Source organism: Corvus kubaryi, unplaced genomic scaffold (genome assembly GCF_017639235.1).
Source record: "Corvus kubaryi isolate FWS band 111438036 unplaced genomic scaffold, C.kubaryi_AGA036_p1.0 133, whole genome shotgun sequence".
NCBI classification, from domain to species: Eukaryota; Metazoa; Chordata; class Aves; order Passeriformes; family Corvidae; genus Corvus; species Corvus kubaryi.
In genome coordinates this window covers 121850-147637 of record NW_024580667.1, presented here as the reverse complement: position 1 = coordinate 147637, position 25788 = coordinate 121850, and the positions used below count along the sequence as shown (strand labels likewise).

The 25788-nt window shown below is 45.2% G+C and overlaps 1 protein-coding gene across 15 annotated transcripts in view; it reads left to right on the top strand.

Moving 5' to 3' along the window:
- The window catches only part of ERG (ETS transcription factor ERG), a 135230-nt gene that overhangs the window by 95191 nt on the left and 14251 nt on the right, over nt 1–25788 (top strand). For 12 of the 15 annotated variants that reach the window (XM_042033068.1, XM_042033133.1, XM_042033115.1 and 9 more), the window contains 3 exons: nt 10171–10388; nt 22323–22474; nt 25050–25253. In XM_042033068.1, the coding sequence (XP_041889002.1) occupies nt 10171–10388; nt 22323–22474; nt 25050–25253 (574 nt within the window). Of the gene's footprint in view, nt 1–2867; nt 2973–10170; nt 10389–22322; nt 22475–25049; nt 25254–25788 lie in introns of those variants that run through there. The other 3 variants (XM_042033163.1, XM_042033153.1, XM_042033073.1) reach the window with 2 other exon arrangements.

Sequence of the window (25788 nt, the reverse complement as noted above, 5' to 3'; positions counted from 1 at the left end):
GGATCCAGGGGCAGCCCCAGCTGCTCTGGGCACCCTGTGCCAGGGCCTGCCCACCCTCCCAGGGAACAATTACATCAAGACAAAATACACTTGGAAGTGAATAAAAACATACATACAAATAAAGATGGCTTGAGCAGCATTTGCCAAAGGTTTCAAGCAAGGAGATTGCTAAGAGTTGAATGTGCTCAGTGCCCTCTAAACAGGAAAGTGAGAGTTTTAAATACATATGAAGGCAAACACAGGGGATCATCTGAGATTTGCCAGCGTGCTGCTGGTTAGACTTGGGAACACACCCAGCAGACACCCTTTTGTTTTCCTGTGATCTCCTTGGGGTTGGGAATATTTGGAGCTAAGACTGCCCTGTAAGTGCAGGCTTTCCAGCAGGAAGGTGAGTGACCCCCTCATGACACAGCCACGCTCACCCTCGTGTGTGCACGTGCACAAACACCACACACAGACCCTGCAGGGAAGTGATGGGTCACCGAGGAGCTCAGCTCGTGGCCTCCATCCAAGTGTTATTTCCCTCACGCTCTCAGGCATTCCTAAAAAACTAAGCTTCATTGGAAAGGAAACTTGCTCAGATGCATTTTTTCAGGCTTCCTCAATGCCATGGCTGTAAAGATCTCGTCATTCCTTCCCATATATTTCTAATCACTTTGCTGATGAGCTTGTCCTTGGCACATGCTATGCTTTAGAGAAAGGTATTTTAATACCTGAGTTATTTTTACTTAAAAATTGCTCAGAGATTGAGAGTGGGATTCTCTAAAAATGTGCATGTGCACATATACTTGAGTGTGTGTACATGCATATGTATATATATATATATATATTACATATATAAAATAAGAGTACATAGTTATATATAAAATATATCTATGGTGGGTCAACCCACCACAGTGAGCAAATACTGAATGTAGTAGAACAAATTATAAATGTAATGTATAATCTTGTAGTTTCCCTTAGATGCTAGGGAAAAGAGTTGCAAATGTTACCATAACACTGCACAAATCTTTTGAATAAGGCTAAAATAAAAATCATGTTAAAAATTATCCCAGTAAAGTTGAGGGTAGTTACTGTGTACAAGCAAAGCCTTTAATTCTGGGCAGGAGACTAACTCTGATTAACACACAGTAACTTTTGAAGAAACTTCAGCTGAACTGCTGGGGCTGCCCAAGATGCAAAGGATTTTAAGAGGGAGCAAAAAATGGTTAAGATTGATGGTTTAGAATGGGATCAGTGCCTTGTTTTGGGCTTTATTTTGGTCCCAAGACTCTTTGCCAAGGTTCTTTCCCAATATCATTTTGATCTGTTAGTTCCTAGCAGGTGTTGTGTGCAGCCTGAGTTCCCTTCCTATCGGGCTCTGGGCCACTTTACAAACCTGCAACCTGCTTTGCCAAACAAACTTCTGCTGGAAAGGTTGCTGAAAAAACACTCAGATGTTTGTATTTTTTAACAAAGCAGAAGGTTGGCTGCTCCTTCAGATCAATACAGTCCTGTACTAGAAAAGCAAGGTAGCAGCAACAGGCTAGCCCTGGGCTGAGATAAAAATTAAAGAGTTCGACATCCAAGTTTTCCCAGTTTTCTAGGCATTTTGAAGGCCTAGAAGTTAACAGCCAAGCATGAAGGAGCAAAAAACTCCAAGCTTTCAAAGTTCATAATTGACAATACTCTCAAGATGAAAAGGGGAAAAGTCTATTGTATTGACTGAAAAAAATAGTCATTCAAACTTCGCTGCTCGAGCTCTTTCCATGGATGGAAGTGCTAAAATAAGCATACAAAGCTACAGTTTCTTTTAAAAAGCAATATATTGTATACAATATACAATCTGCAGGATATATTTGTATTGTTTCCAGCCCTGGTGATTTAAGGTTGACATAACCATTCAGGAATACGTATTCTGATCATTGTGCTGCTCCAACCCTGCACCCTCTTCGTTCAGCTCCTGGTGCTGCTGATAAAACCCGGTGTTGCCTCAGTGTTTAAGTAATTTTCCAGCACTTTGCTTGTGCAGGAGAAGAATTTTGAGGTCTGCTTTAGCTCAGGAGCCTGGTGCAGTTCTTTGGTGGTTGTGCATGGGCAGAGCTGCTTCCAAGCAGCTTGAGGCCCACTCAGGTGTAGAGATGGTTGAAACAGGTGCAGGGTGGAAGTTTTCATCTCTGTAACATGTATAAAAGAGTTTCCTACTTCCCATATTAAATCTTGGTTTGGGATTAAATTATTCACTTGCACTTTGCTGTCAGATAAAGATGAAATAATTGATTGTGAAATGGCAATTCTTCAAATCAGGTGTTCGTGCCTGCTCTGGAAGTTACTCTAATCAATGTGATAATTTTAGTGTGTGAAATTCAGGGTAGTCCCAAACACAGCACACAGCTAGGCATGAGGGAGATATGTTTTCTAAGACTGATTTTTAGTAATTCCAACCAAAGTTTCACCATCTGCAATAACGGAATGGTGATTTTTTTATTTTCTGAAGCACTTGGAGACGTGGAGTTGAATGGCTCATGCTGCAAATATTACCTTATGGTTTGCTGACATTTCAGGAATGACAGTTTATTAGAAATTGTGATAAGGCACCAGGGCCTGCATTTGAATTTATAGTATTTCAGAGTTTGTTCGTTAAGACACAAAATATTAAGCCTTTGGGCTTAGCCATGAGGCCTCTGTTCACATTACCAGTGAAGTCAAAGTTACGCAAAGAGGGCTGCAGGATCAGGCCTCAAACATCTGCTGCTGTTTCCCAGAAATGAATCCAGCCTGCAATTTCATAACATCAACTTGATGGATGCTTGATTATTCCTTTTTTCAAGTGGGGCTCCAAACATCCTTGTATTTTTCTCAGCAAGAGGTGAGGAGAGCTGATAAGTGGCAGCACCGGGCCTGTGTTTGGATTAACACGGAGTCTCCAAGTGCTCCCTGAAAGGAGGTGGAGGATGTTGGCTGAGCTGGCAATCGGATTCTCATGGGTGGAGGTGAGGACAACATCTGTCTTTCCTATCTTGTACTTGCCAAGGCTTTTTGTTGTTCCTGAACTCTCCTCATGAATATAATATGTGGGTTTTTGTCTGATCTAATGAATCCAAGACTCGGAGATTTAGAAGGAAAACATATTCCAGATGTGTGTTGTAATTCCTGACTCAGGTGACTGCATTTTAAGCAGTAACCTTTTCCAGTATGTTCCCCACACCATGTTGAATGTCTTCCTTCTGCAAATGGTCAGGAGAGACTTGTACAAGCATCATGATTAATAAGCTACAGCAAGGCTAAAACATCAATCATTTGCCTTTTGTTTCACCCGGTTGCTGCTGGATGCAATGAACCCAAGGCTCAAAGGCTTGGCTTTGGAGCAGGGCTGCAAATTTAGGCTCTTTAAGCAGTTCAACCCCAGCTTGTTTCCTCATGCAGTGGTGCCTGTTGCAGACGTGAGCAGAGTCTCAGACTGGAAGAGTTCCCGCTGCTCAGGGAGGTTCTGGTGTCCAGCCTCCCTGTGCTCTCTGTTCCAGCCTGGAAATGACATTCCTGGCCTGTTTGAAATTAGGTTTTCTCTCCAGATGAACAGCTTCCTAGAGCATCAGAAGAGGCAGTCTGAGGGAGGATAGGTAGAAGAGCAGCAAGCAAGAAGAGTGATTTGGTCAAATCTTGTTCTCTGTGTGCTTCCCTCTCCACTCTCACCTGTTGTTTCTTTCAGTGACAGCTGTAATTCAATTTACAAAGCTTCAACAACAAATATTATCAGGTATACAAGGGGATACCCAGAGCACTAAAGCATGGAAACCCTTAAGGAGCTAATTGCACGGCCTTAATGAAAACAATCTTCCCTCAGAAAACACAACTCCTCTCCAAATGTGACTGTTTATTAGAAAGTTTTAACATCTGCAAAACACACGCTGGTGTGTTACAATTAATGCTCATAATAAACAGTTTGGTGAAAGTTTTCGTATAACAGCTTTTGTTCTAATTTAGAATGAAAGCAAGTTGCAATATGTCAGAATTCTTTTTAGAACAGAGAGCTTTTTCTGACCAACTGTAGACATCTGAGAAGTGATAAGAAACAGCTCATGTCTGAATGGATTGTGGCTGTGGGGAGGTCAAAGCTTGTGCTTATCTATGGATTACCATGAAATCAGATTAGAGAAGAAGGTAAAATATGTTTACATCTTTGAGGAGAAATATTATAAAACTGGTGTCAAAAAATAGATGATATAAACGTAGTGCATATGGCAATGTTAATTAAAAGTTCTTTATTGCAATGTTGTTGCAAGCCAAGGGTAACAGGTCCTTTTGGGAGTGTGGGAATGCTGTCTGAACAAGCAAAAAATGCATTTTATTTCTGTAGCATCTCAGTGTACAACAAGAGTTGTTGCTGTGTTTGTGTCCCCTCATTCATCCTCCTCCTTGGGTGCACTTCTTGCCCAAGCCCCATCCAGCCTGGCCTTGGGCACTGCCAGGGATCCAGGGGCAGCCACAGCTGCTCTGGGCACCCTGTGCCAGGGCCTGCCCACCCTCACAGCCAAGGATTTCTTCCTAAAATACAATACAAACTTGGCTTCCTTCAGTTTAAAACCATTGCTCATGAAAACAAAACCAGTTCACAGTTTAAAACCGTTGTCTATTCTAATCCCTGGGTTAGAGTGGCATCCAAATTACTTTAAAATCCTGCTGCTATCCCTCAGCCCAAGCGAATTCTGCTGCACAACCACACACCTTATTGTCTTGTGTAGCCATTTCTTAAGTTTGACCAAACTTTAGGGGAAAAAAAAGTCTTTGTCCTTAGTTCCTGACATTGCATTTAAAGGAGAGGGCAGCTTGCATGTGCTTTCACGATGGGAACTACTTCAATCACATTTCCTGTAACTTCATGCTTCTAGGCCAAGTAATCTTGCATTTGATTAAGTAAACACCTTTGTCCTAATGACTTTATGCCTACTTTAAAGGCGTTGCTGTACCTATTGTTCTACAGATTTGTCAGTCTGTTATTCTTTTTCTTTTTTTAAACTTATCAGTGAAGTGTAAGTCAAAACCAAATAGTGAAATCGTTTTGTTCTTTTATCATTAGTACAGAAAGTCCAAGGGAGAAGCCAGGTTTGGCATAGTACGAGCCATTAAAATATAAAAGGAATATAGTGAAGGAACATGGGTTTGTTTGGGTTTGGGGGGGGGGGGGGGTTTGCTGTGATGTCATGAGAGGAAATATGTGGAGAAAGGAAGATGAAATAAAGAAAATTTGTGTTCAGTATTGACCTCAGATACCAACAGCTCTGCTTCACAGACTTGCATGAAAGACCCTTCCCACCTTCTGCTTTAAGCTCCATGTGTTCCTTTCTTCATATCCCTTTACTCCAGACATTAATTACTAGAAATTAAAGGCTTCACTTCTGAGATGCCATGAGAATATGTTACATCATGTGAAATCCAGGAAGATGACCCCATTCACTGCTAAAATTATTGTCACAAAGGTACAAACCTTTGCAAAACTGAAAGAAGCCTGTAATGCATCTATTTTGTAATAATTATTAATGTTTACATTGCTTTATCCCACTTACAGCTTGATGTTGCCAAACTGCTCCAGCAACACCATTAATATGGATGAGAAAAAGAGATTAACATGTAAATGAGTAATGAAAAGCATTTACTAGGAATAGAACTGGCATCCATATGTAATAAAACCCTGCCAAACACTGTCAGTATTAATAGCTTTGTTTACATTTATATGTGGCCAGACCATGCCGCTATTTTTTCATGATGGTGAGTTCTGACAATTTTTGTATTAGATTTCAGGTCCAGGAGCTTGCATTTGCAATTGTAACACAAAACAGATTTTTAAGTCCCTGTATTTAGGAAAGGAATAACCCACACTGCTTTCTGTCAGCTGTTCTAGGACAGCAGTTTGCTGTTGGGGCCTTCCTTTCACAGCTCACAGTTTGGGGATACCAAATTATGCCCCTTGTCAGACATTCCTGAGCAGCTGAGAAATGCTTCCTATTGCTGGGTGCCATTTCTGTGCTTTTCCCCAGGATGAGCTTCACGGGAGGTTATATCAGGTTGGTTGAGTTCTGGTTGTTCAGCGTCCCTGGGTCTTGCAAGGTCAGTGGATTCAGAAAAGCCTGGGCCAGAAATCCTCACCTTTTAAGTGGCCTAAGTTGATCCCAGGGCTGGAGCCCCTCTGCTCTGGAGCCAGGCTGGGACAGCTGGGGGTGTTCACATGGAGAAGAGAAAGCTCCAGGGAGAGCTCAGAGCCTCTTCCAGTTCCTAAAGGGGCTCCAAGAGAGCTGGAGAGGGACTTGGGACAAGGGCTGGAGGGACAGGACACAGGGAATGGCTTCCCAGTGCCAGAGGGGAGGGCTGGATGGGAGATTGGGAAAGAATTGTTCCCTGGGAGGGTTGGGAGGGGCTGGGATGGAATTCCCAGAGCAGCTGGGGCTGCCTCTGGATCCCTGGCAGTGCCCAAGGCCAGGCTGGACATTGGGGCTTGGAGCAGCCTGGGACAGTGGAAGGTGTCCCTGCCATGGCAGGGGTGGAACAAGGTGATCTTTAAGGTCCCTTCCACCCCAAACCATTCTGGGATACTCTGATTTAAGATCACTGAGAGGAAGAAGAGGTTGAAGAGGACGTAAGGCTGATTCCAGCTTGGGCCATTTTCTTTAGTTGTGCTGACTCCTCAACGTTTTGCAAAGGCTTCGATGGCCAGTGCAGCTTTTGTCACCCGGGGAGGGGTGACCCATGTCCTGCTGTCCTTGCAGACAGGCTGGCCAGGACCAGGGAGGGTGAATGCCAGAGGCTCTCTGACACTCCGTTGTGGAGCTCACATTAATGAGCCTCCACAAAGGGCCCGACCCACAGCAGACAAAGCTGGCAGGAGCTCAGCTATTCCTCCAGAGCCTTCCCAGACCTGTCAGCGAGCACTAACTGATAACCAGCAGGATGGAGTACAGATGAGTGCTATTCAACCAGGGCTAAACTCAGGCTGAGCTTGCTTTGTCCATGAATTTTCCTCCAAAACGTGAAGTTCAAGTCTGTCTCTTGGGCTCGTTTATGTTTGTCTTGTTTTGTGTCTATAGTTGTAGATATTCATACAGCCCTAGGTAATTGGGTTCATATTTCCAACATTTACTGTGCTCCTCAGGAAGTTAAAATGTTTGTACTTTCCCTTGTTAGGCAACATAATGGGCACCCATAGTGCAAGCAGTGTTTGTTGTCATTAGTAATGCCAATAAATAGAAGCCCCTTTTTTTCTTGTTGTTGTTTACATTTACACTTACCCTAAATATCCATAAATTAACTTACATTTGGTGGAGTCATCTTTAATAGGAACCAGAAAAATGTACTTTGTTTCACTTGTGTGAGGGAGGATAAGAAATAAATCCATTATATAGTGCTTGATGCCTGTTTTGAAAAGGTCCATTAGTTAATGGTTTACAAAGTAAAATAATGTTATATTTGCAATCTGTATCAGCTTTCTCCTGTGTAACTCACACTTCAGTGTATTTACTGGAGCTAAGTCTTCCAAAATTAACATTTTGTTACATGTTTTTCATCTCATGGATTGGGGCAGAAAAGAGGGAACTGTGCATTCAGTAGTGTCAAGTATGGGATGTATTGTGATCATCTGGCCAGGCTGTGTTTGTGCATAAATATACTTAGTTTGGGGTTTTTTTTCCTGAAAAACTCTCATGGACTGCTGAGAAAGAACTCTTTATTTTCCTTCCAGTGTAACATTTTCTTTTTTTATTTCTTATTACATGATCCCTTCTACTTTACTATCCAAGCACATCAAGTTCCCTGCTGTCTCTCAGTGGAGCCAGGGAAGAATCTTTGGGGAACAAGGGACCAGTGGCCATCTCCACCCATACCTCCTTGGTCTGCAGCTTTTCCCAGAAAAAGCTGATCAGAAAAGCTTCAGACCGCCAAGAGCAAAGGTTTCTGGCATGAGAGGCATGGCAAAAAGGAGAGGTGTTATTCTGGCATGCTTTTTGTCTCACAGAACCAAAGAGGCAGAGGTAGCTGGTTGCAGGTTGGTGGGAGAGTGTGCAGAGCACAGAAGGAAGGATGGTAACTGAGGAGTCACTGGGAGCAGCCTAGTGGTGATCTTTGCACTCAAATGACATCTGAAAATCAGCAGTAAAAAAGTGCAGATCACTGCCTGAACTCTGTGATTCAATCATGAGTCTCAGGGCACTTGGAGGGCCTGAGATCCCATTCCCCAAGCCCAGGGATTTAGGGGTGATCTCAGTTTCCACGAGCAGTAAGAAGCCAGAAGTGCTGTCCCCACCTTTGCACTTGCAGAGCAAACTGTGAATATTAACAGAGTGCCCCCCCAAGGGCTCACAAACCAGGTGGATAAAAAGAAGGAGAAATGTAGAATCACAGAATATTCTGGGGTCAAAAGAAGCCCACAGGGGTGGAATCCAGCTCTTACCCCTGCCTAGGACATCTGCAAGTCACACCATGGGCCTTAAAATGAGCAAACACTGATTTTTAGGGCAGCATGTGACTGCTGGAGCTCAGCAAAGCCCTCTTCCAGCAGCCAGGGAGGGTGGGAGCCTGCAGACAGCCACCCACCCTCCCAGAGCTGGGGAACTCCCATCCCTTTTCTCTCTCCCTTCTCCTCTGCTGACAGGACCACGCGGTTCTGGCCGTCAGCAGCAGATCTGGCAGGAGCACAGCCCACACACGCTGCCTCACGGAGCTCCCTGCCCCGAGTCTGGCTCACGATTCCCCCCACCCTCTGATCCTTGGCCCCCACACTCGCAGCCATGGCCAGCTGGCCCAGCCTCCCCCTCGGCTGCTGTCGGCCCCCGGGCTCACGCGGAGCCTCTCGCCCACCCAGAGCTGGGGATTGTCCCCACAATGGCAGGGAGGAGGTGCTGGCCTCACCCGTGCTCCATTCCGTGCCACAGGGCCAGGGTGGCAGGATGGAGTCACACAGGGGGTTTACTGTCTTTTCACAGAGTCACTGAGGCTGGAAAAGCCCTCCCAGCCCATCCAGTCCCAGCTGTGCCCGATGCCCACCTTGTCCCCAGCTCGGAGCACCGAGTGCCACCTCCAGCCCTTCCTTGGAACACCTCCAGGGATGGGGACTCCAAACCTCCCTGGGCAGCCCCTTCCAGTGCTTGAATTTGCACCCTTATGCATCTTGTCCACCCTAAGTGGCCCCTGGAGAGGGGGAATTTCCTCAGAATTCTGCTTTTGGAGGGTGCTCCCCGAGTCTGTGCACTGCTGGAGGACAGTGGGAGTGTGGCAGCTTAGACCTGCTCTCATGGCTGGGGAGCCTTATCTCGGGTGGGATGTGTCCCTTAAGGAGTTTCAGCTCTTCCCACATTTTCTGATGGATGTGGTTGCCACAGCACCACCCCAAGCCTGGCCCAGGCACTGCCTTGCTCACAAGACTCAACTCCAGATAGCACAGGGAAGGAATTGGTGCCAGCAGGAATGCTTGGCAGTGGGGATAGAGGGTGACTGTCCCTCCCTCTGGTGTCTGTCTGGTCTCCAGACAGACATGGTGACAGCTCTCCCACCACTGAGGGAGCTGATGGGCCCTGCAGCCCTCGATGGCCATAACCCCAGTGCTGCCACAAAGAGGGTGGGAAGCCCTTCCCACAGCTCTGGAGTGGGATTTCCACCAGGAAGAGTTGCCATGAGAGGGAGGGAGGTGGCTGGTGGGCATGATGTCCCTGGATTGGAGGTTGTGCCCAGATGTCTCAGCTCCTGGTTCAGAAAGGACCTGGTCTGGGTCCCTGAGGAAGGAAAGGAGGATCCCAGTGGGTCAGCAGGGCCTGGCTTTCGGTTGCTCCTTGCAGGGGCAGCAATTTTTGCTACATCCAGCAGATCTCACCCTCTGCATCACTACTGAGACCCCACAGATCTGAGCTCTGCTGCCCATCCTGCCCTCTCCTCCCTCCCAGCTGCTGGCCAGTGTTCCCAAGTGTTTGGTAGCATGTGTTTGTGCATCTGCTGTGGGAGGGGTCTCTCCAGGGAGACGTTCCCTTGTCTTCCTGTCATGTGCTGACAACATCTGTCCCCATGGGTCCTCACCTGCACCAAGAGCAGTGCTGTGCCTAAAAACTAATGAGACCATTCACCTCCCTGTGAAGGGCCAAGCCCTTTTCCCTTGGGGAATATTGTGATGGCTGCCCTGCAGCGTGGCTGCACTGACCCTTCTCTGGTTTGCAGGAAGCGTTATCGGTGGTGAGCGAAGACCAGTCCCTGTTCGAGTGTGCCTACGGATCACCCCACCTCGCCAAGACAGAGATGACGGCCTCCTCCTCCAGTGAATATGGGCAGACCTCAAAGATGAGCCCACGTGTCCCCCAGCAGGACTGGTTGTCACAGCCCCCAGCCAGAGTCACCATCAAGATGGAGTGTAACCCCAACCAGGTTAACGGGTCAAGGTAATAAGGCTGGTGGTGGCTCGAGAACAGGGGTTTTGTGATGGGTGTGGCTCAGTTGTCTAAATCTGTGTGTTTAGCACCATTTTAGGTGCCTCAGGATATCCTGCCAGGCCACTGCTGCCATCCCAGAAGGCTCCAGTTTACCCTACCTTGTCCTGCCAGCCCTGTTCAGGTGTTCCAGAGGGTCTAAAATGCTGCTACAGGCACAGACTTCTCATGAGCTTGTGCAATACCTTTCCTCTGACTGTGGATAATTTTTGGATGTGAATTTGCTTTGCGCACCAGGTGAAAGAGCACATATTAAAGTTAATAAAATGGGGATTTGCCGTAGCCTGGAGCAGCACCATTGATCCATTGAAGGCTGTGGCGTGTGTGATCTAACACTGCATGGAAGTTGTCAAATCCAGCCATTTGGGCACTTGCCTTTGCTCCAAATATAACCAAACAGGGAAACATTGGAATTAAATTCATGTAATGGCAGAGGGAGTGAACTATTGATCTTTACTTTTTTATTTACTGTAAAAATAATGCCAAAAAGTGGAGCTGGATTTAAGAACTCGGGCTGAAAAAGCAACATAAATATGGAGGCAGGCAGGGGAGTAGAAAGGAGCAGGAAAATGAATTGCTCAGCTCAACAGGCAGTAGCCACAGAGTGTATGTGCATTAACTGTTGTCTCAGGACATTTTTTTAGGAATGTCACTATAAAGGAGACCTGAATCAATTAGGCTGACAGGGTATTGCAGTGGATTTTTGGATGTTGACTGGTGGCTTTCCCAAGCTCAGGAGCGCCCTGTGGGACATCTAACAAAACACAATGCAGATTTGTATTTTTTATTTTCAAGGAAACTATCCAAACAAGTGCTTTCCTGTTTAAAATGCCTGACTGTCTTTAAAACAGTTTCCCTTGGGTGTTGCTGAAGGGCAAAGGTCCAGAAGAGTCAGTTGCTGACAATTGTACCAGTGGAGCCTGTGCTTCACATCTCTCTGTCACAAACACCTGCATTTTAATCTCATCTCCCAGGATCAGTTGTTCAGGAAAACCTCAGCCCTGGGCTCTGCGGTTGCTGTTCACACTTGCTGTGCTGATGTGATGAGCAGCACAAGCAGGGCAAAGTGGTCTGACAGCTTATCACACCTCCTCTGTTCAGTGGTGAGGATGGAAGTTGTGCTGAAGTCAAATCAGAATTTCCAGTGAGTAGTCAAAGATTTGAGATACGTAGAAATAATAGGGGTGAGCTGAAGTTACAAAGAATTGGAGGAGGTCTTCTTGTAAGGCTGCTTATTCAGAAGTTCAAGTGTCTTTAATTCAGTGTCTTTTTAATTTTTTTTTGTGCTAAGCAAATGCAGAGGTATAATCACAAATGAAGTATTGATTCAGTATCAGTCTTACCTGCTTCCTAAAATTGCCTTTTAAGTATTTGTGCTGGCTTTTCTGCAAGAGAACTGATCGCAGTTTCCCTCAGTGTAAATTCCTTAAGGTGCATTAGATTAGATAATTATTGTTAGATAACAATGTTACTTGTTGCTGAGAGGTTTAGGCTGGAGAGCAGGGAAAGGTTCTTCCCCCAGAGGCTGCTGGGCACTGCCCAGGCTCCCCAGGGAATGGGCACGGCCCCGAGGCTGCCAGAGCTCCAGGAGCGTTTGGACAGCGCTGCCAGGGATGCCCAGGGTGGGATTGTTGGGGGGTCTGTGCAGGGACAGAGCTTGCATTGGCTGATCCCTGTGGGTCCCTTCCAACTCAGAATATTCTGTGATTCTATAATTTCTCCTTCTTTTTTGCTGTTTTCTATTAGTGCATGCATTCACTGAATCGCTCAGGAGGATGCTCTGGCTCCCTGCAGTCAGTAGACAGGAGGTGGCTTTGGTTTCAGCTGCCAAAATTCCCCTTTGTGTAGAGAGGTGTCTGCATTTCCTTTAGAGGCGTCTGCAGTGTCCTCATAAAATGCTTGTGCATGTGGAGAGGGACCCTTCATCAGGAACTGGAGGGCCAGAACAAGGGAAATGGCTTCCCAGTGCCAGAGGGCCGGGCTGGATGGGATCTTGGGCAGGAATTGTTCCCTGGGAGGGTGGGCAGGCCCTGGCACAGGGTGCCCAGAGCAGCTGGGGCTGCCCCTGGATCCCTGGCAGTGCCCAAGGCCAGGCTGGACATTGGGGCTGGGAGCAGCCTGGGACAGTGGAAGGTGTTTGTTTATTAATCTTGAATTCTTTTACAGCCTTCCCTGTTGAAAGAACAGTGCAGAGTTCCTAACTGGAGACAACAAAGAAAATTCGTACTTTGCTACAGCTCCTAAGTCATGACTTGATGAAAAAGAAACAAATAAAATCACTTGCAAGCTACCAAAAAAAAAAAAAGATTAGCCCAACAACAAAAAATACTGCATGCATATATTGCATGCTCATACTATACACAAAAATAATAGAAAGATCTAATTTAAAAACACTGTATTTCATCAGAGAAGTTTTAATTTATTGGGTCTAACTCATGCCTGAAAAAATAGATCTTAGTACTACACTTTTAATGGAGAAACTAACACTGCCAAGCAACAAAAATAAATATGTTGTGGCATTTCTAAACCTCACATACATGTGTGTATGTAATATGTAGTGTTATTACACTCTGGGAATTGGAATGTGGTATTCCTGCCACTTTTAGGGGAAAAAAGTGTGTATCAGATAGTGCTACCCTGCCTTTCTGTAGGTTACTTTGCAATTTCTTTTCTGCAGAAGTTTTCCCCACCCTCCTCCTTTGCAGTCCACAGACTTTTTCCTTAAATGATATTCAGTGATAATATTTCCTCAGTTCTTAAAATGCTTTGTGTGTTAAATATTAACACAAGCAGTACCTGGAGCGCTTAGAGCTGCATTTCTTTTTTAGTAAAACTGTACCTGCTCTGTTTAGACCCATTTTAAAACCTGAGTCATCCCAGAGGAGTCTAAAATACGACCCCACATTGCAGAGCCATGCAAGTGCTTCCTCGAGGATCTCCAGGGTATCCCTCTGTAATTGCCTTCCCTCGTGGGTACCTGAATCTGAATAATTCAGGATGCAAAGCAGGGAATGAGATCCCACAAAGTGGTGGCCAGGGAGAAGTTAACATTGCAATTTTTTACTGTCCAGCTCTGCCTTCTCCCTGTGTCAGTGCTTCCTGGCCATATAATCTGTCCTTTGGAAGAGGGTATAACATTTTAGGAGTGTATTGAGCCCCTTAGCCATCCCCAATTAAGCACCCACTCAGAGAAGAAATGTGCCCCCTCTGCTAGGACTTTCCCCAGATACACTTTGGCTGTAATTGCCCTACATTAAATTTCAAAACATAAGGGTCTCAGAGCTGGCATTCCTGTGAATACCAAAGAAATGCCATTAGAATGAAATTAAAGGGTTATTTTCAGTGTGCTGTATGGGGATTAGCTACCCACTTTTCTTTAACAATAACAGTATTTTTCAAGCTAAACCCTGCTGCCCAGCACCACAAAATATAGCCTGGGGGCTTACCTTAAATTAAATAAAGCAAGGAAAGTTTAAATTAAAGCTGTCATTTACCTGGCTGTTGTTGCATGTATAATGCAGGTTGTCACAGGTATCAAATTGAGTTTCTTTAAATGCATTATGTTGGTGCAGCCATTCTGTTCCTCCCAGGTACATAAATCTAATGAGACCCTTTGTGCCACCCTACAGTCAATCTTTCACCTGAATGTAATAATCCTGTTTCCTGCTATTTATTGCTCCTGGGTCAGGCCAAAAGATTCACCCTGTAGTATAAATCTGGAGGTTGCATATGCCACACTGGTACTTGGCTGTTTATTGTTCTTTATATATTTTATCAAATTAGGCGCGAGCAATTCTGCCACAATGAGTGCAATTCGCGTCATGCATTTAGGGAGAAATTCACTCTGTGGAAATGCTCTCATGAGGCTCTGGGTACTGCTCAAACAACACTTAAATCCATGGATTTCCCAGTGATCCTGGAATACACTCGCCCATGGGGCTCTGCCATGCCCATGGGTGGGACTACACAAAGGTAGCTTGGAATAATGACATTTACTGTAGGTAATCCATCTTTTTCAGGCGGGCTGAAGTGGAACACAGAGTCTTATTCAGGCCACAGATAAATTTCTCTTGCCATGAGCAGCATGATGATTTCATTGAAGAAGTATTTTGAAAGTTAACTGCAGTGAAAGCACAGCAGAAGCTTTCCAACATCAGCTTGGCTGATAGAGAAGTTTTAAAGAAATGCCAGAAATAATTAGTTGTCCTTAGGATTTAATCATGTGCAAAATGTTGATTTAAGTGCTACCAGTTGTTGCTTGAAAACCATTTGAGAATGAAATTATCACTTAATACATCTTTTGTGCTGGCTCTTTGGGGAAATACCATTTTTCTCTGCATGTATCTGCCTGAATTTTCATCAAAGAGCCTCTGTACTCGCTGGGTTCAGTACGTCTGACACACAGGAGGACTTTTCAGAGTCCAGGGTGAACTTGAGTTTTCTTGCTGGTGTTTTTTTTTCTTTTCCCCTTGATGTAAAATCTCCTAAGGAGAAGATTTTTTGAGCTGTACAAGCCAGAAAATTGGAATGGGGAGCACTTGAGGCACCTTGTATTATTGAGATGTGTGACAACTGCTGTGCCCAGGCACTGGGGAGGGAGCATTCATCCATATGGAGCTCTGTATTCCAGCAGATCATCCTGCTCCCAGGATCCAGACTGGCAGGCTTTAAGCTGTAGGAGGCACCTGTGCATCATGATGTGATACTGGTGGGTCTAATTAGAGTATTTAAGCAGCTCCACAGAATCACAAAATCACTGAATCATGGAATTGTTGGGGTTGGAAGGTGTCTCTAGAGATCATCCTTGTTGCCAAGGCAGGGTCACCTGGAGCAAGTGACACAGGAAGGCATTCAGGTGGGTTTGGAATGTCTGCAGAGAGGGAGACTCCATGTTCTTCCTGGGCAGCTGTTCCAGTGCTCTGCCACCCTCAAAGTAAAGAAATTCTTCCTCCTGTTGAGGTGGAACTTCTCATGGTTCAGTTTATGGTCATTGCTCCTCATCCTGTCACTGAAAATTCTGGCCCCATCCTCTTGACCCCCACCTTGAGAGCATCCAGCATGGGGAGGGACAGGGCTGATGTGCAGCCCTCACCCTGACATCCCTTGTTTTCCCAAGGCACGGCTTTTTCCACCCCTGGAGCACAACCCCGCAGTGGGGGCACGGTGGCATGTCCCTTCCACGTCCGGTGGCACACCACCGGCATCCAGCCCTGGGATTCCTGGGAAACCTCAGCTCAGACTAAACAACAAGCCTGGCCCAAAACCCCCAGCAGGCCCTTGCAAGTCTCCAGCAGAGTCAGCCCCTGCAGCAGCCCAGGGCAGAGCTGGGAGATGTGTCCTAAGAGGATGATTTTCTTTATTGGAGCTGCCTGGGTAAAGTATTATTAATGTTGGGTAAAAAGATGTTGGTTATCTCAGACTGATAATCCTTTTTCCCAAAGACTGGGTGGTTGGTGGAGTGGCTGGCTACCAAGGTGGAAAAATGGCAAAGTCAGGGATGTGTGGCTGCTTCAAGAAGCTCCTCTTTGCTCTGAAAATCCACCAGCTTAACATGAGCACTTGCATGCGTGTGTGGGCATGGTTTGGCTCTGTTCTTGAGGCAAACGTGTTGCCAAGGAGAAAAACAAACTCAGCTCACTAATACTTCAACTATTTTATTTTTTTGGAAGCTTTTTGGGGGGTGCTGGGCTGGCAGGTGCTAAATAAGAAGTTTTCCACTGTGGGATAATGGGCTCATTCAAAATTATCATGGCGACATTCACGATTGACCACTGACTTTCCAGCAACCAAAGGCTTTCAGATGGGCAGTGAAATATAAAAATAGTCTTCAAATAATGACATAGGAGCCCACAAGAGTTGTGATTGCTGTCATTATTTAGGACTATTGCCATCATTGCTTTTGATTTGCTGTACAGGATTTACTGTGTCCAGAGCACTTAAGAGCTGGGGGTGAGTTTTCTCCTCTGCCCCGTCATTAGTGGGTGTTTCATTTTGATCAGGGCAGCATCAGTGGGGGTGTTCGGTATTCAAAGTTTGGGAATAGCTTTTTAAGACAAAACAGAAGGTAAAGAAAAGTGGCTGATCATGGGCTTTAGCATTTTGCACCCTCACAGCCCCTTAGTGCTAATCATGAAAATCAGCAGACATTCCACAGACAGGGGGGATTATGGTTTCCATACAAGATGTCACTTCTGTTTATGCTCTATTTTCCTAACTTTCTATATGATCCCTGCCCACAAAAGAAGGCACGTGTGGTTTGGGAAGGGCCTCATCTCCTGGTATTTCATATTTTACGAAACCACAAATACAACAGCCTTACAAGCTCTTGAAATGAAATACAATTTGAGAAATGTAATCCATTACCATCATAATAGAATTTCTATAAAAATAATAAAAGAAAAACAAGAGAAAATAGGTCGTGAAAGTTATAGGCCAAGTGGGAAGTCGTTGTGGCTTTGGCCTAGCTATCACCATGTCAAACCTCAGCCTTGTCCCAGGCAGCAATCTAATTTTAAATTATGTATATACAGAACATCATTTCTTAGCTTTGGCTTTTCGTGACCCCCTTCCCTGCTTTCCCTTTCTTCACTCCAACCTGACACGTAAGAAATATTGAAGTGTTTGCACTAATGGAGAAATGACAACGTGCAGTCAAACTTAAACCAGCTGTTTCCCCACACTGTGAGCACAAAGAGCCAGGCTGGGAATATTTATAGCTTGACTGGCCTCTAGTGAGCCAGATGCTGACTGCCTTCATTTGCCACCATGGCCTTGAGGCTCAAGGCAGCTGTGGGTTGCAAGATAGCTGGGGAAAGCTAAGGGGAAGAAAATAAAAAAGAAAATTAAAAGATTGAATTAGCCGAAGTTATTATTTAATTGGAGATGGATGGTTGCTGTGTGTACAGCTCAGTAAAAAAGCACCTTCTGTTTTGCTCACAGAAAGCCAACAACTCTCTGTGTGCTGTCACGGGAGAAAGGAACCAGAGGTGCCTCCAGGTGACATCTCTGAGTGACCCTGGGCCAACCCCATGTAACCCTGAGCACCCACCGAGCCCAGGGCACCCCACACAGAGGTGTTTGCCCCTGTTTTGGGTGCTCTGTTCGCAGGGGGATTGTCCCCTTCCCTCCTCTCCATGGCCATGGCCTGTTGGGGCTGCTGGACCATGCCAAGCCCTACATGGAGCAAAGCAGTGCCATGACGTGAGTAGCCCAGGGGAGGCTACAGTTTTCTCTTTTCTTTTGTCTTCTTAGGGCTGCTTTTGACACCTTATAGCAAAGATTAGCCGTGGCTTCAGCAGCAGTTTAAGCAGCTTTAGCCAGTGGTGTGTTTCTGAGGGACTTCCCTGCCTTCCACAGACCTGGCAGCTTGTTCCCACCCTGGCCATCCCTTTTCCAGTTACTTACTCACCCATTTATTTACTTCTTTGTGTACAGCTCCCCAGCCCAGTACACTGAGCAGTGGGGGCAGGAGCCTGTGGGAGCACCCCAGGGAGATTTTGACCAGTGTGAGTTTTCTGGCATTTTCATGCCTCACTTGTGCTGGACTTCTCTGTGGGAAATTTTGCTCTCACAAGAAGTCTTGGAAGGGAGTCCAGAGGAGGCACCAGGATGAGCAGAGGGATGGAGCAGCTCTGCTGGGAGGAAAGGCTGCGAGAGCTGGCATTGTTCAGCCTGGAGAGGAGAAGCTTTGGGCTGAGCTCAGTGTGGCCTTGCAGGGCCTGAAGGAGCTGCAGGAAACCTGGAGAGAGACAATTCCTAAGGCATGGAGTGACAGGAGCCAGGGAATGGCTTCCCAGTGCCAGAGGGCAGGGCTGGATGGGAGATTGGGCAGGAATTGTTCCCTGGCAGGGTGGGCAGGCCCTGGCACAGGGTGCCCAGAGCAGCTGGGGCTGCCCCTGGATCCCTGGCAGTGCCCAAGGCCAGGCTGGACATTGGGGCTTGGAGCAGCCTGGGACAGTGGAAGGTGTCCCTGCCCATGGCAGGGGGGTGGAACAAGGTGATCTTTAAGTTCCCTTCCAACCCAAACCATTCTGGGATTCTCTGAGAAGTGTTGATGCCTCTGAAATCACCCCTGGAAGTGCTTTTCAGAGTCTCAGCACAGGCTCCTTCTCACCAGGGAAGGTCTGGCTATCCCCACTGTATCTCAGAGTAACGAATCTCAGGGAAGTTTCAGGTTTTTCTTCTTCTTTTCGGTGACAAACTCTTTGGGGAGGCAGCACTGACCGAATTCACTACAACGTGAGCAGGCTGCAGTGAATGAGGATGAGGCTGAGCAAGCTTTGCAGTGCCCTCGGTATGAGCTGACCTTGTAGCAGCCTCTGTAATCCAAGCTGTGCTTATTAAATAAACTTCTGAAGACATATAGATATTTGGAGAATACATTTTTTCTAGTTTGTTTTCCTCTGAAACTCAGAAATATTAAGTAGAGGAGTTTATACTACAGGAATGACATATGTAGGGTTTTGCTGATTCCTAATCTGAATTTCTCTGACACCTTGCACTTGGACACAACACAGGTGTTTTATGTCACATGGGGAAAATAGTAGCATAGTGGAAAGGAAAAAGTGTGTTTCATGCACTTATTTATGAACTTACATCTGCTTTCATCAGAGTCAATGGCTGGCAAAACTCCAATCAGCTTTGGTAGGAGTGGGTGATAAATTTAACCATCAAATCAGCTCGATTTTGAGTAACCCGGTATAAAGGTGAGGCTTTCAAGGTCCAAGGAGAAAATACTTTCTCAGCAGACATTTATCAGCTCAAGACTGGACAAAGTGTTCTTGGGTACCATGATTGTGTGTAGTCTTACCTCTTTTTAATTTTTTTTTTTTTTTTTGTGAATTCCAGGTGTAACAGTATATTTACAAAGGGCAAAAATAACAGGCAGCCGTGAAGAAAAACACCTCTGGTTTCATTTCAGACCTGGAGCTGGGGATGAATCACTGCAGAGCTGCACCCTTCACTCTGGGCACACTTTCCAAAAGCTGCTTTTCCACCCTGCTCCCCCAGTGGTTCAGAAATAAAGCAGACTCACAGAAAGTCCTAAAAAAACCCCTTTGTAGACAATCACTCTCTTGTTGTTCTGGGCACTAGAAACACCATTTTCTTGCGTCTGCTTGCGTTTTCAGTTTTGCTTTCTGTACTGTAGAAGTTTGTTCCAGGCAGTTGAGTTAAGCCCTGGCTCGGTGGTTTAGGGCACACACTCAATTTGAGTAGTCCTGTTAAATCCCACAGAGCTGATTCCGTGCCTGAAATTAAGCGTGGTCTTAGGAGATTTGATGGATGGGGGATTTGCTTGTCCACCCAGCGAGCTGAAGGGACAAAACCCTTGACCATCTGCTTCTGGATTTTAATGAAAAGTTATGACTTACTTATGATCTTCTTCCCCACCCCTGTCTGTTTATATTCAGATCAGAAAAGCATCTCAGAAGCCCTGTCAGATTGCCAAAAGCTGTGTGCTACTGGATCTTTCACATCATTTACTGCTCAGTGTTTACAAGAGTGTTTTAATGCACCATTGCCTGTAGAAGTGCTGTAGGCTCCTACTGATGGGATATTTCACTTTGGAGTCCCTCTATCCCCGGTTTCTGTCCCCAGAAAAAAAAAACCAAAATTAAATAGTTAAGCTAAAGGATGTTGCTAGCTCTCTGTTTCTAAAAATTCAGTGAATGGGCCAAATAGTTCTTTGTAACAGAACCGTTTTGGGGAGTCATAGCCCACATCTGCACAGGTATAAGGGCAGGTGGTGGAGGTTCCCAAATATCCATAATTTAAAGTGCAGACTTACTCATGCATTTATGTCATTTGTATTTGTGAAAGGGAAGCAGAAGAAGCCAACATTTCACTCACAAGGAGTCTTCACAAAAGCTCTTCTTTAGCGTTTGTGTCTGAAACAAAAAGCAGCTTTGTTTTGCTCAGCTCTGTTTGGACAGAAATAGGCTGCATCCCAAGGTTATATTTAGTGGTGTGTGGTAGGAGAGCAAAACTAAACCTGAGAAAACATTGCCCAAGTGCTCTGGTTGTGAGAGGAAGGGCTGAATTCACCACCACGCAGTGGCAGGTGCTGACTGTGTTTTCCCTCGTGGTTGTTTTTCAGTCCTGTGGCTGACAGAGCAGTGTCAGGGCTTTTACACAGGGCAGGTTTCATATGTGATGTGTTTAGAGGCATCCTGGAAAAAGTGTGCTAAGCCAACATTTTCCAGGCAACATTCAAGGCCCTCTTCCTTCTCCTAAAGAAGATTTTGTCATCCATTGAATGACGTCTTGTGACATACTTTATTTTTAAACTGAAAGTCATCAGCAGGTGATTTTTTTTCTTTAATATCTATCTTAACACAGAAGGGTAAACTTAGTAGGACCACTTGGTAGAAAAGAAATTGCTTTTATTATTTAAGATGTGCACTAAGTATCTCAGCTTCCTTAGTACTTGATGTTTTTTTAAAACACACGTGTGAGAATTATAACTGCATTAGTTCCTGAGCCAAGGCAGTGCTGAGCAGTCAACACAATTGAGTCACAGGGCCTGAAAGGGGCTCCAGGAGAGCTGGAGAGGGACTTTGGACAAGGCATGGAGTGACAGGACAAGGGGGAAAGTCCTTAAAGTGAAGGAGGGCAGGGTTAGATGGGAGATTGGGCAGGAATTGTTCCCTGGCAGGGTGGGCAGGCCCTGGCACAGGGTGCCCAGAGCAGCTGGGGCTGCCCCTGGATCCCTGGCAGTGCCCAAGGCCAGGCTGGACATTGGGGCTTGGAGCAGCCTGGCACAGTGGGAGGTGTCCCTGCCATGGCAGGGGTAGCACTGGATGATCTTTAATGTCCCTTCCAGTCCAAACCACTCTGTGATTCCATGATTTCATGAATCTGTGACTTGCCTCTTGTTTAGTGAGACCACGGCACAATTTCAGGAGTTAAATGGCAGGACTAAAAGAAAGCTTGTTAGTAATGAGGTATTGCTAAAGAAACCAAGCCCCAGCTAACACCCTCCTTCCCTTGCCAAACAACCTCCTTACATTTAAAGGTATTCCCCATGGCTGAGTTCTTTATTTTGACTTTTGTAACAATTTTTCTCCCTCTGATGAAACACGTTGTAGACATTAAATTAAGGGACAAATATGTCTGTGTCTGCCAGAAAGAAAACTGTGATGCAATTAAAATGCCATTAGGGAACCCCCTGTGGGATGTTAAACCTAAAGACTCTATTCAGAGAGCAAAGCCAAAATTAAAGAGGTGTCTGGTTGCAGATCCTCTGCAGATTTCCCTGTCTTGACTACAGTACCATGGAGACTGAGCTAGTCAGGAGCTGAAAGGTTTTTCCAGTCATGCGTGTGGTATTTTGAATCATGGCTTTGGCAAATGTTCCCTTTTTTTGTGAGCCTTACGTAGGAATGTGAATACATTGCATGACATGAAGTGCAACTGAGTGTGGAACAATGATGGCAGTGGAGGTGGGCAGCTCTCCAAGCCTTGGACTGCTTGGACAACGGCAACGAAGAATAGTTTTCCCCCAGAAAATGTGAATTAAGTGCATTAAGTGTTTCTCAGTTGTCTCTGAGATGTTTGGAGAGGGAAATTGCAGCTCCTTGCAGCCACCAGGCTGAACAAGCTCATGACCAAACCTCCATTCCATGTCTGGAATTAAATTATTAGTGTGTATAATTTCTGGAGAGATCTGAGAGCCTGATCCTGTGATAATAAAAATCAATATATGGTCCACTGAACCTGGTTGGTGATTTTAGACAACTGGAGCAATCAGCAGAGTCACTGGGTGGGGGGTACTGAGTTTCCAGGTGCTCGACTCCCAGTTTTCCATTTCATTCCAGGTGATTCTCTGCAGGTGATATTAATAAGGACTGGAATAATAATGGAAGCACACCTTTCTTGTATGCCTAGGAATTCTCCAGATGACTGCAGCGTGGCAAAAGGAGGGAAGATGGTGAGCAGCTCAGACAGTGTTGGGATGAACTATGGAAACTACATGGAGGAGAAGCACGTTCCACCCCCAAACATGACGACCAATGAACGAAGAGTCATTGTGCCAGCAGGTTAGACCCTCTACACCAAAATGGCATGCTAAAAAAAAGATGCATTTCTCTCCAGTCTACTAAGATTATTTAAGAGGGTCTGGAGAAAATTACCAAGGCAGGTGATCAAGAGGTAAAGAGCAGTAATTTTTAGGGGTTATTGAGAGAATGAGCTGAGAGGGATCACAGTGGGAACACCTCCAATCTTTTCTTCTCATTTCAGCAGCAGAATGGGCTGATAAAAGGCACTCAGATCTTATCTGACTCCTATAGCTCCTTTTGGAGGATTTCACCCTAAAGTGGGCAAAAGGAAGAGCCACTTCTATTTCTTATCCCTTGGACAAGCTGGGCACAGGGTGTGTGGGAGAGAAAGAAAGGATCACTGTAGCAAGGTTATCTGTGAAAATACCAAAACACAGTCATTTCTGTGGGACCAAACAGGGCATGAAAAGCCTTTATGTGGGTTATCCCCTGAGTCTGGGCAGCATAAAACATTTTAATAAGCAAACTGACAATTCCACTGCAATGTAAGAGCACAATTGAGAAATTCTTGGTCAGCCTTGGCAGGCTTGGCTGTGGGATTCAGCAGTTCATGGGACAAGAAGGCTGCCTTCTTGTCACTTCTGGCTGCTTTGTCCTCCAAACAAACCTGGAATATTTTGCAGAATAATTAGCATGCCTGTTTCCAAGTCAAAGCATCATGGCATCTGTGGGTGTTCCTAAACCACAGGGTACGCACAGGGTAAACTCAACACCTGCAGCCAGGAGGGAATGCCTTGCTGCTGGTTCTTCTCCAGCAGAGAGGTGCCTGTCTGAAATATTTCTGCCTCTGCCATGTTGCTTAATATTCTTACAGTTTTTCAGTTGCTTACACATGCAAGAGTACTGACTGTGGCCAATTTTGCAAGCTGTGATTATTTCAGTTATTTGTCAAGAAAGGTGTGGACAAATCTGTTGCAGTGTCCCCTGCAATGGAATTGTCAATTCTGTTCTGGACACAGGAGAGTGATGCTCTGAATAATGAGTGTCCTGCCAACACTGAAATACACAACTTTTGAATGTTCTCCTAAAACATTTTTCTTCCCGGTGTTTGGCACTTTTTTTTTTAAAGTCTTTTAGTAATCCTTAGCATGGTTAGCTCAGCAAGGGATTTTTTATTTAGTGTATTCCTGGAGGTGTGTTTGAGGTGGATTTGAATGACTTCCAAGGAAGAAGATGGTCACAGTCACAGCCTTGCTGTTTTGAGGTCACTTAAAGAAATTATTGGGTGAAAATCAGTTGTTTTTGATTACTGCATAGGCAGTGGGCAGTTCATGTGGTAAAGTTAGAAGTAAAAAAGAAAAATTCACATTTCCAGCTGTGGTAACTTCCTGTTTATCATAAATAAGGAGTGTTTAAAAATACAGACATAATCAAAATATTTTGGTAAATTTCCTGGTGTTTGGTTGTTTACTTCAGACCAAACTGAAGTTTTCAGAGTTCTCTGCTGCAGGTGAGAAATCCCATCCAGACCTAAGATTTACCACCAGACTTGAATCCCTTCAGATTCCTGCTTATTTCATATCAGATGGAGGCATTATTTTAAATGTTTCTTGGTGGAATTCGGGAGGTTTCCACCTCTTTCAGACCAGACTCAACAACAGTCAAAATAGAGGGAATGGCACTGAAGTTGAGCCACAGGAAAGCTATTTAGGCTGTCATTTATGTCCCAGATTTTCTTGTGATGGGAAACAGCCAACTGACCTCCATGTTTGAGGATATCACAAACTCACAGAATCGTTAAGATGATAAGGCAGAGCTCCTGAAGAATTTGTTTCCCCTTGGCTTTAATCTTTTTTCTGCAAAAAGTATAAATTCTTCATGGTAGGAGCCGAGGGACTTTTGTGTTGTTGGTTCCTTACTCAAGAACAAGGAAGAGTAGAATGGGAGAGAAATAGAAAATGAGAAATTTGGAGGAAAAATAAGAAGTGTAAGTTAAAATTAAGGATTCATGAAAAAACATTTTGCTTGAAATCTGGACTGTTTGGGGCTTTTTGTCCCCACATGGTTTTGCCAATACTTCAGGTGTTGAGTAAAAACCCACGTGGGTGTAGCAATGTACAATACAGCAGTCTAGGAAAGAAAATGGAGAATATTTTAATATTGTAGTTAATATTATTAACTAGAGGCCCACCCTAGTTTGTGAAATAACTGCCCAAATCTGTGAGTGCTTACTTAGCCTACCCCCAAGAAAGATTCGTTCAGACACGAGTGGAAACTTCACTTGAATAAAGATAAGGATTGAACAGAGAGTTTTGAAAATTGTTCAGCTACAGCTTGCAGTGCTGTCAGTGGGCCAGAAGCTCTGCTAATCTGTGGCTAAAAATGCCTAAAAACAATGAGGCAGAAGAGCTGAGTGGGAGAAGGAGCTCACTCGGCAGCACAGGGTTTGTTGTTAACACTCAGAGCTCACAGTTCTCCACAGTTGTTCTCCCTTGCACTCAGCACACCAAATTAATTCCTCCAGCAGTCAGTGAAGAGGGGATTATTTTGCACTGGCCCAGTGCTGCAGCAATTCCCCTTCCCTGGCTCATTTTATGCTCTGTGGGCCCCGCAGACCCCACGCTGTGGAGCACAGACCACGTGCGCCAGTGGCTGGAGTGGGCGGTGAAGGAGTACGGGCTGCCGGACGTGGACATCCTGCTCTTCCAGAACATCGACGGCAAGGAGCTCTGCAAAATGACCAAGGATGACTTCCAGAGGCTCACCCCCAGCTACAATGCAGACATCCTCCTGTCACACCTACACTACCTCAGAGAGAGTAAGCCAGTCCTCCGTCGTGTCTGCAGTCAATCCTAAATTTATTGCTGTGAATAGTTGGGTTTTCAAGTGTCTGTTGCAAGTGTTGCTGTTCCTAAGAACATAATAGGGAGCCCAGCCCGAATCCTAATGAGTTTGATGGAAAGATTCCCATTAATTTCACTCATGTTTCTCAAAGAGAAGAATTAGGGACTCTTTTCTATGTATCCCTCTCAGAGAAAAATCAAGTTGAAGCTCACCATATTCAGCAGGAAGAAAAATCACGTAGGGTTCAGTGCTAATGTTTTTTCTGGTCACATACTCATTTCTTTCCATTTTAACTAAAAGAGAGTGCAAACGTTGATTCATAAAGTGAATTCCAGGCATGATTCTAAGGACTGGCAGCAGTTTGCTGTACTCTGGATAGGATCGGGAAGATTTAACTGAATTGAATAAAAAAAGTTCTGTAAATTCACGGAAAAAAAGGAACAGTCCCTGAAGTCCAAATGCAAATTAATTGTAGTGCATGGTTAGAATTTCAATGGGAAAAAAGGGAC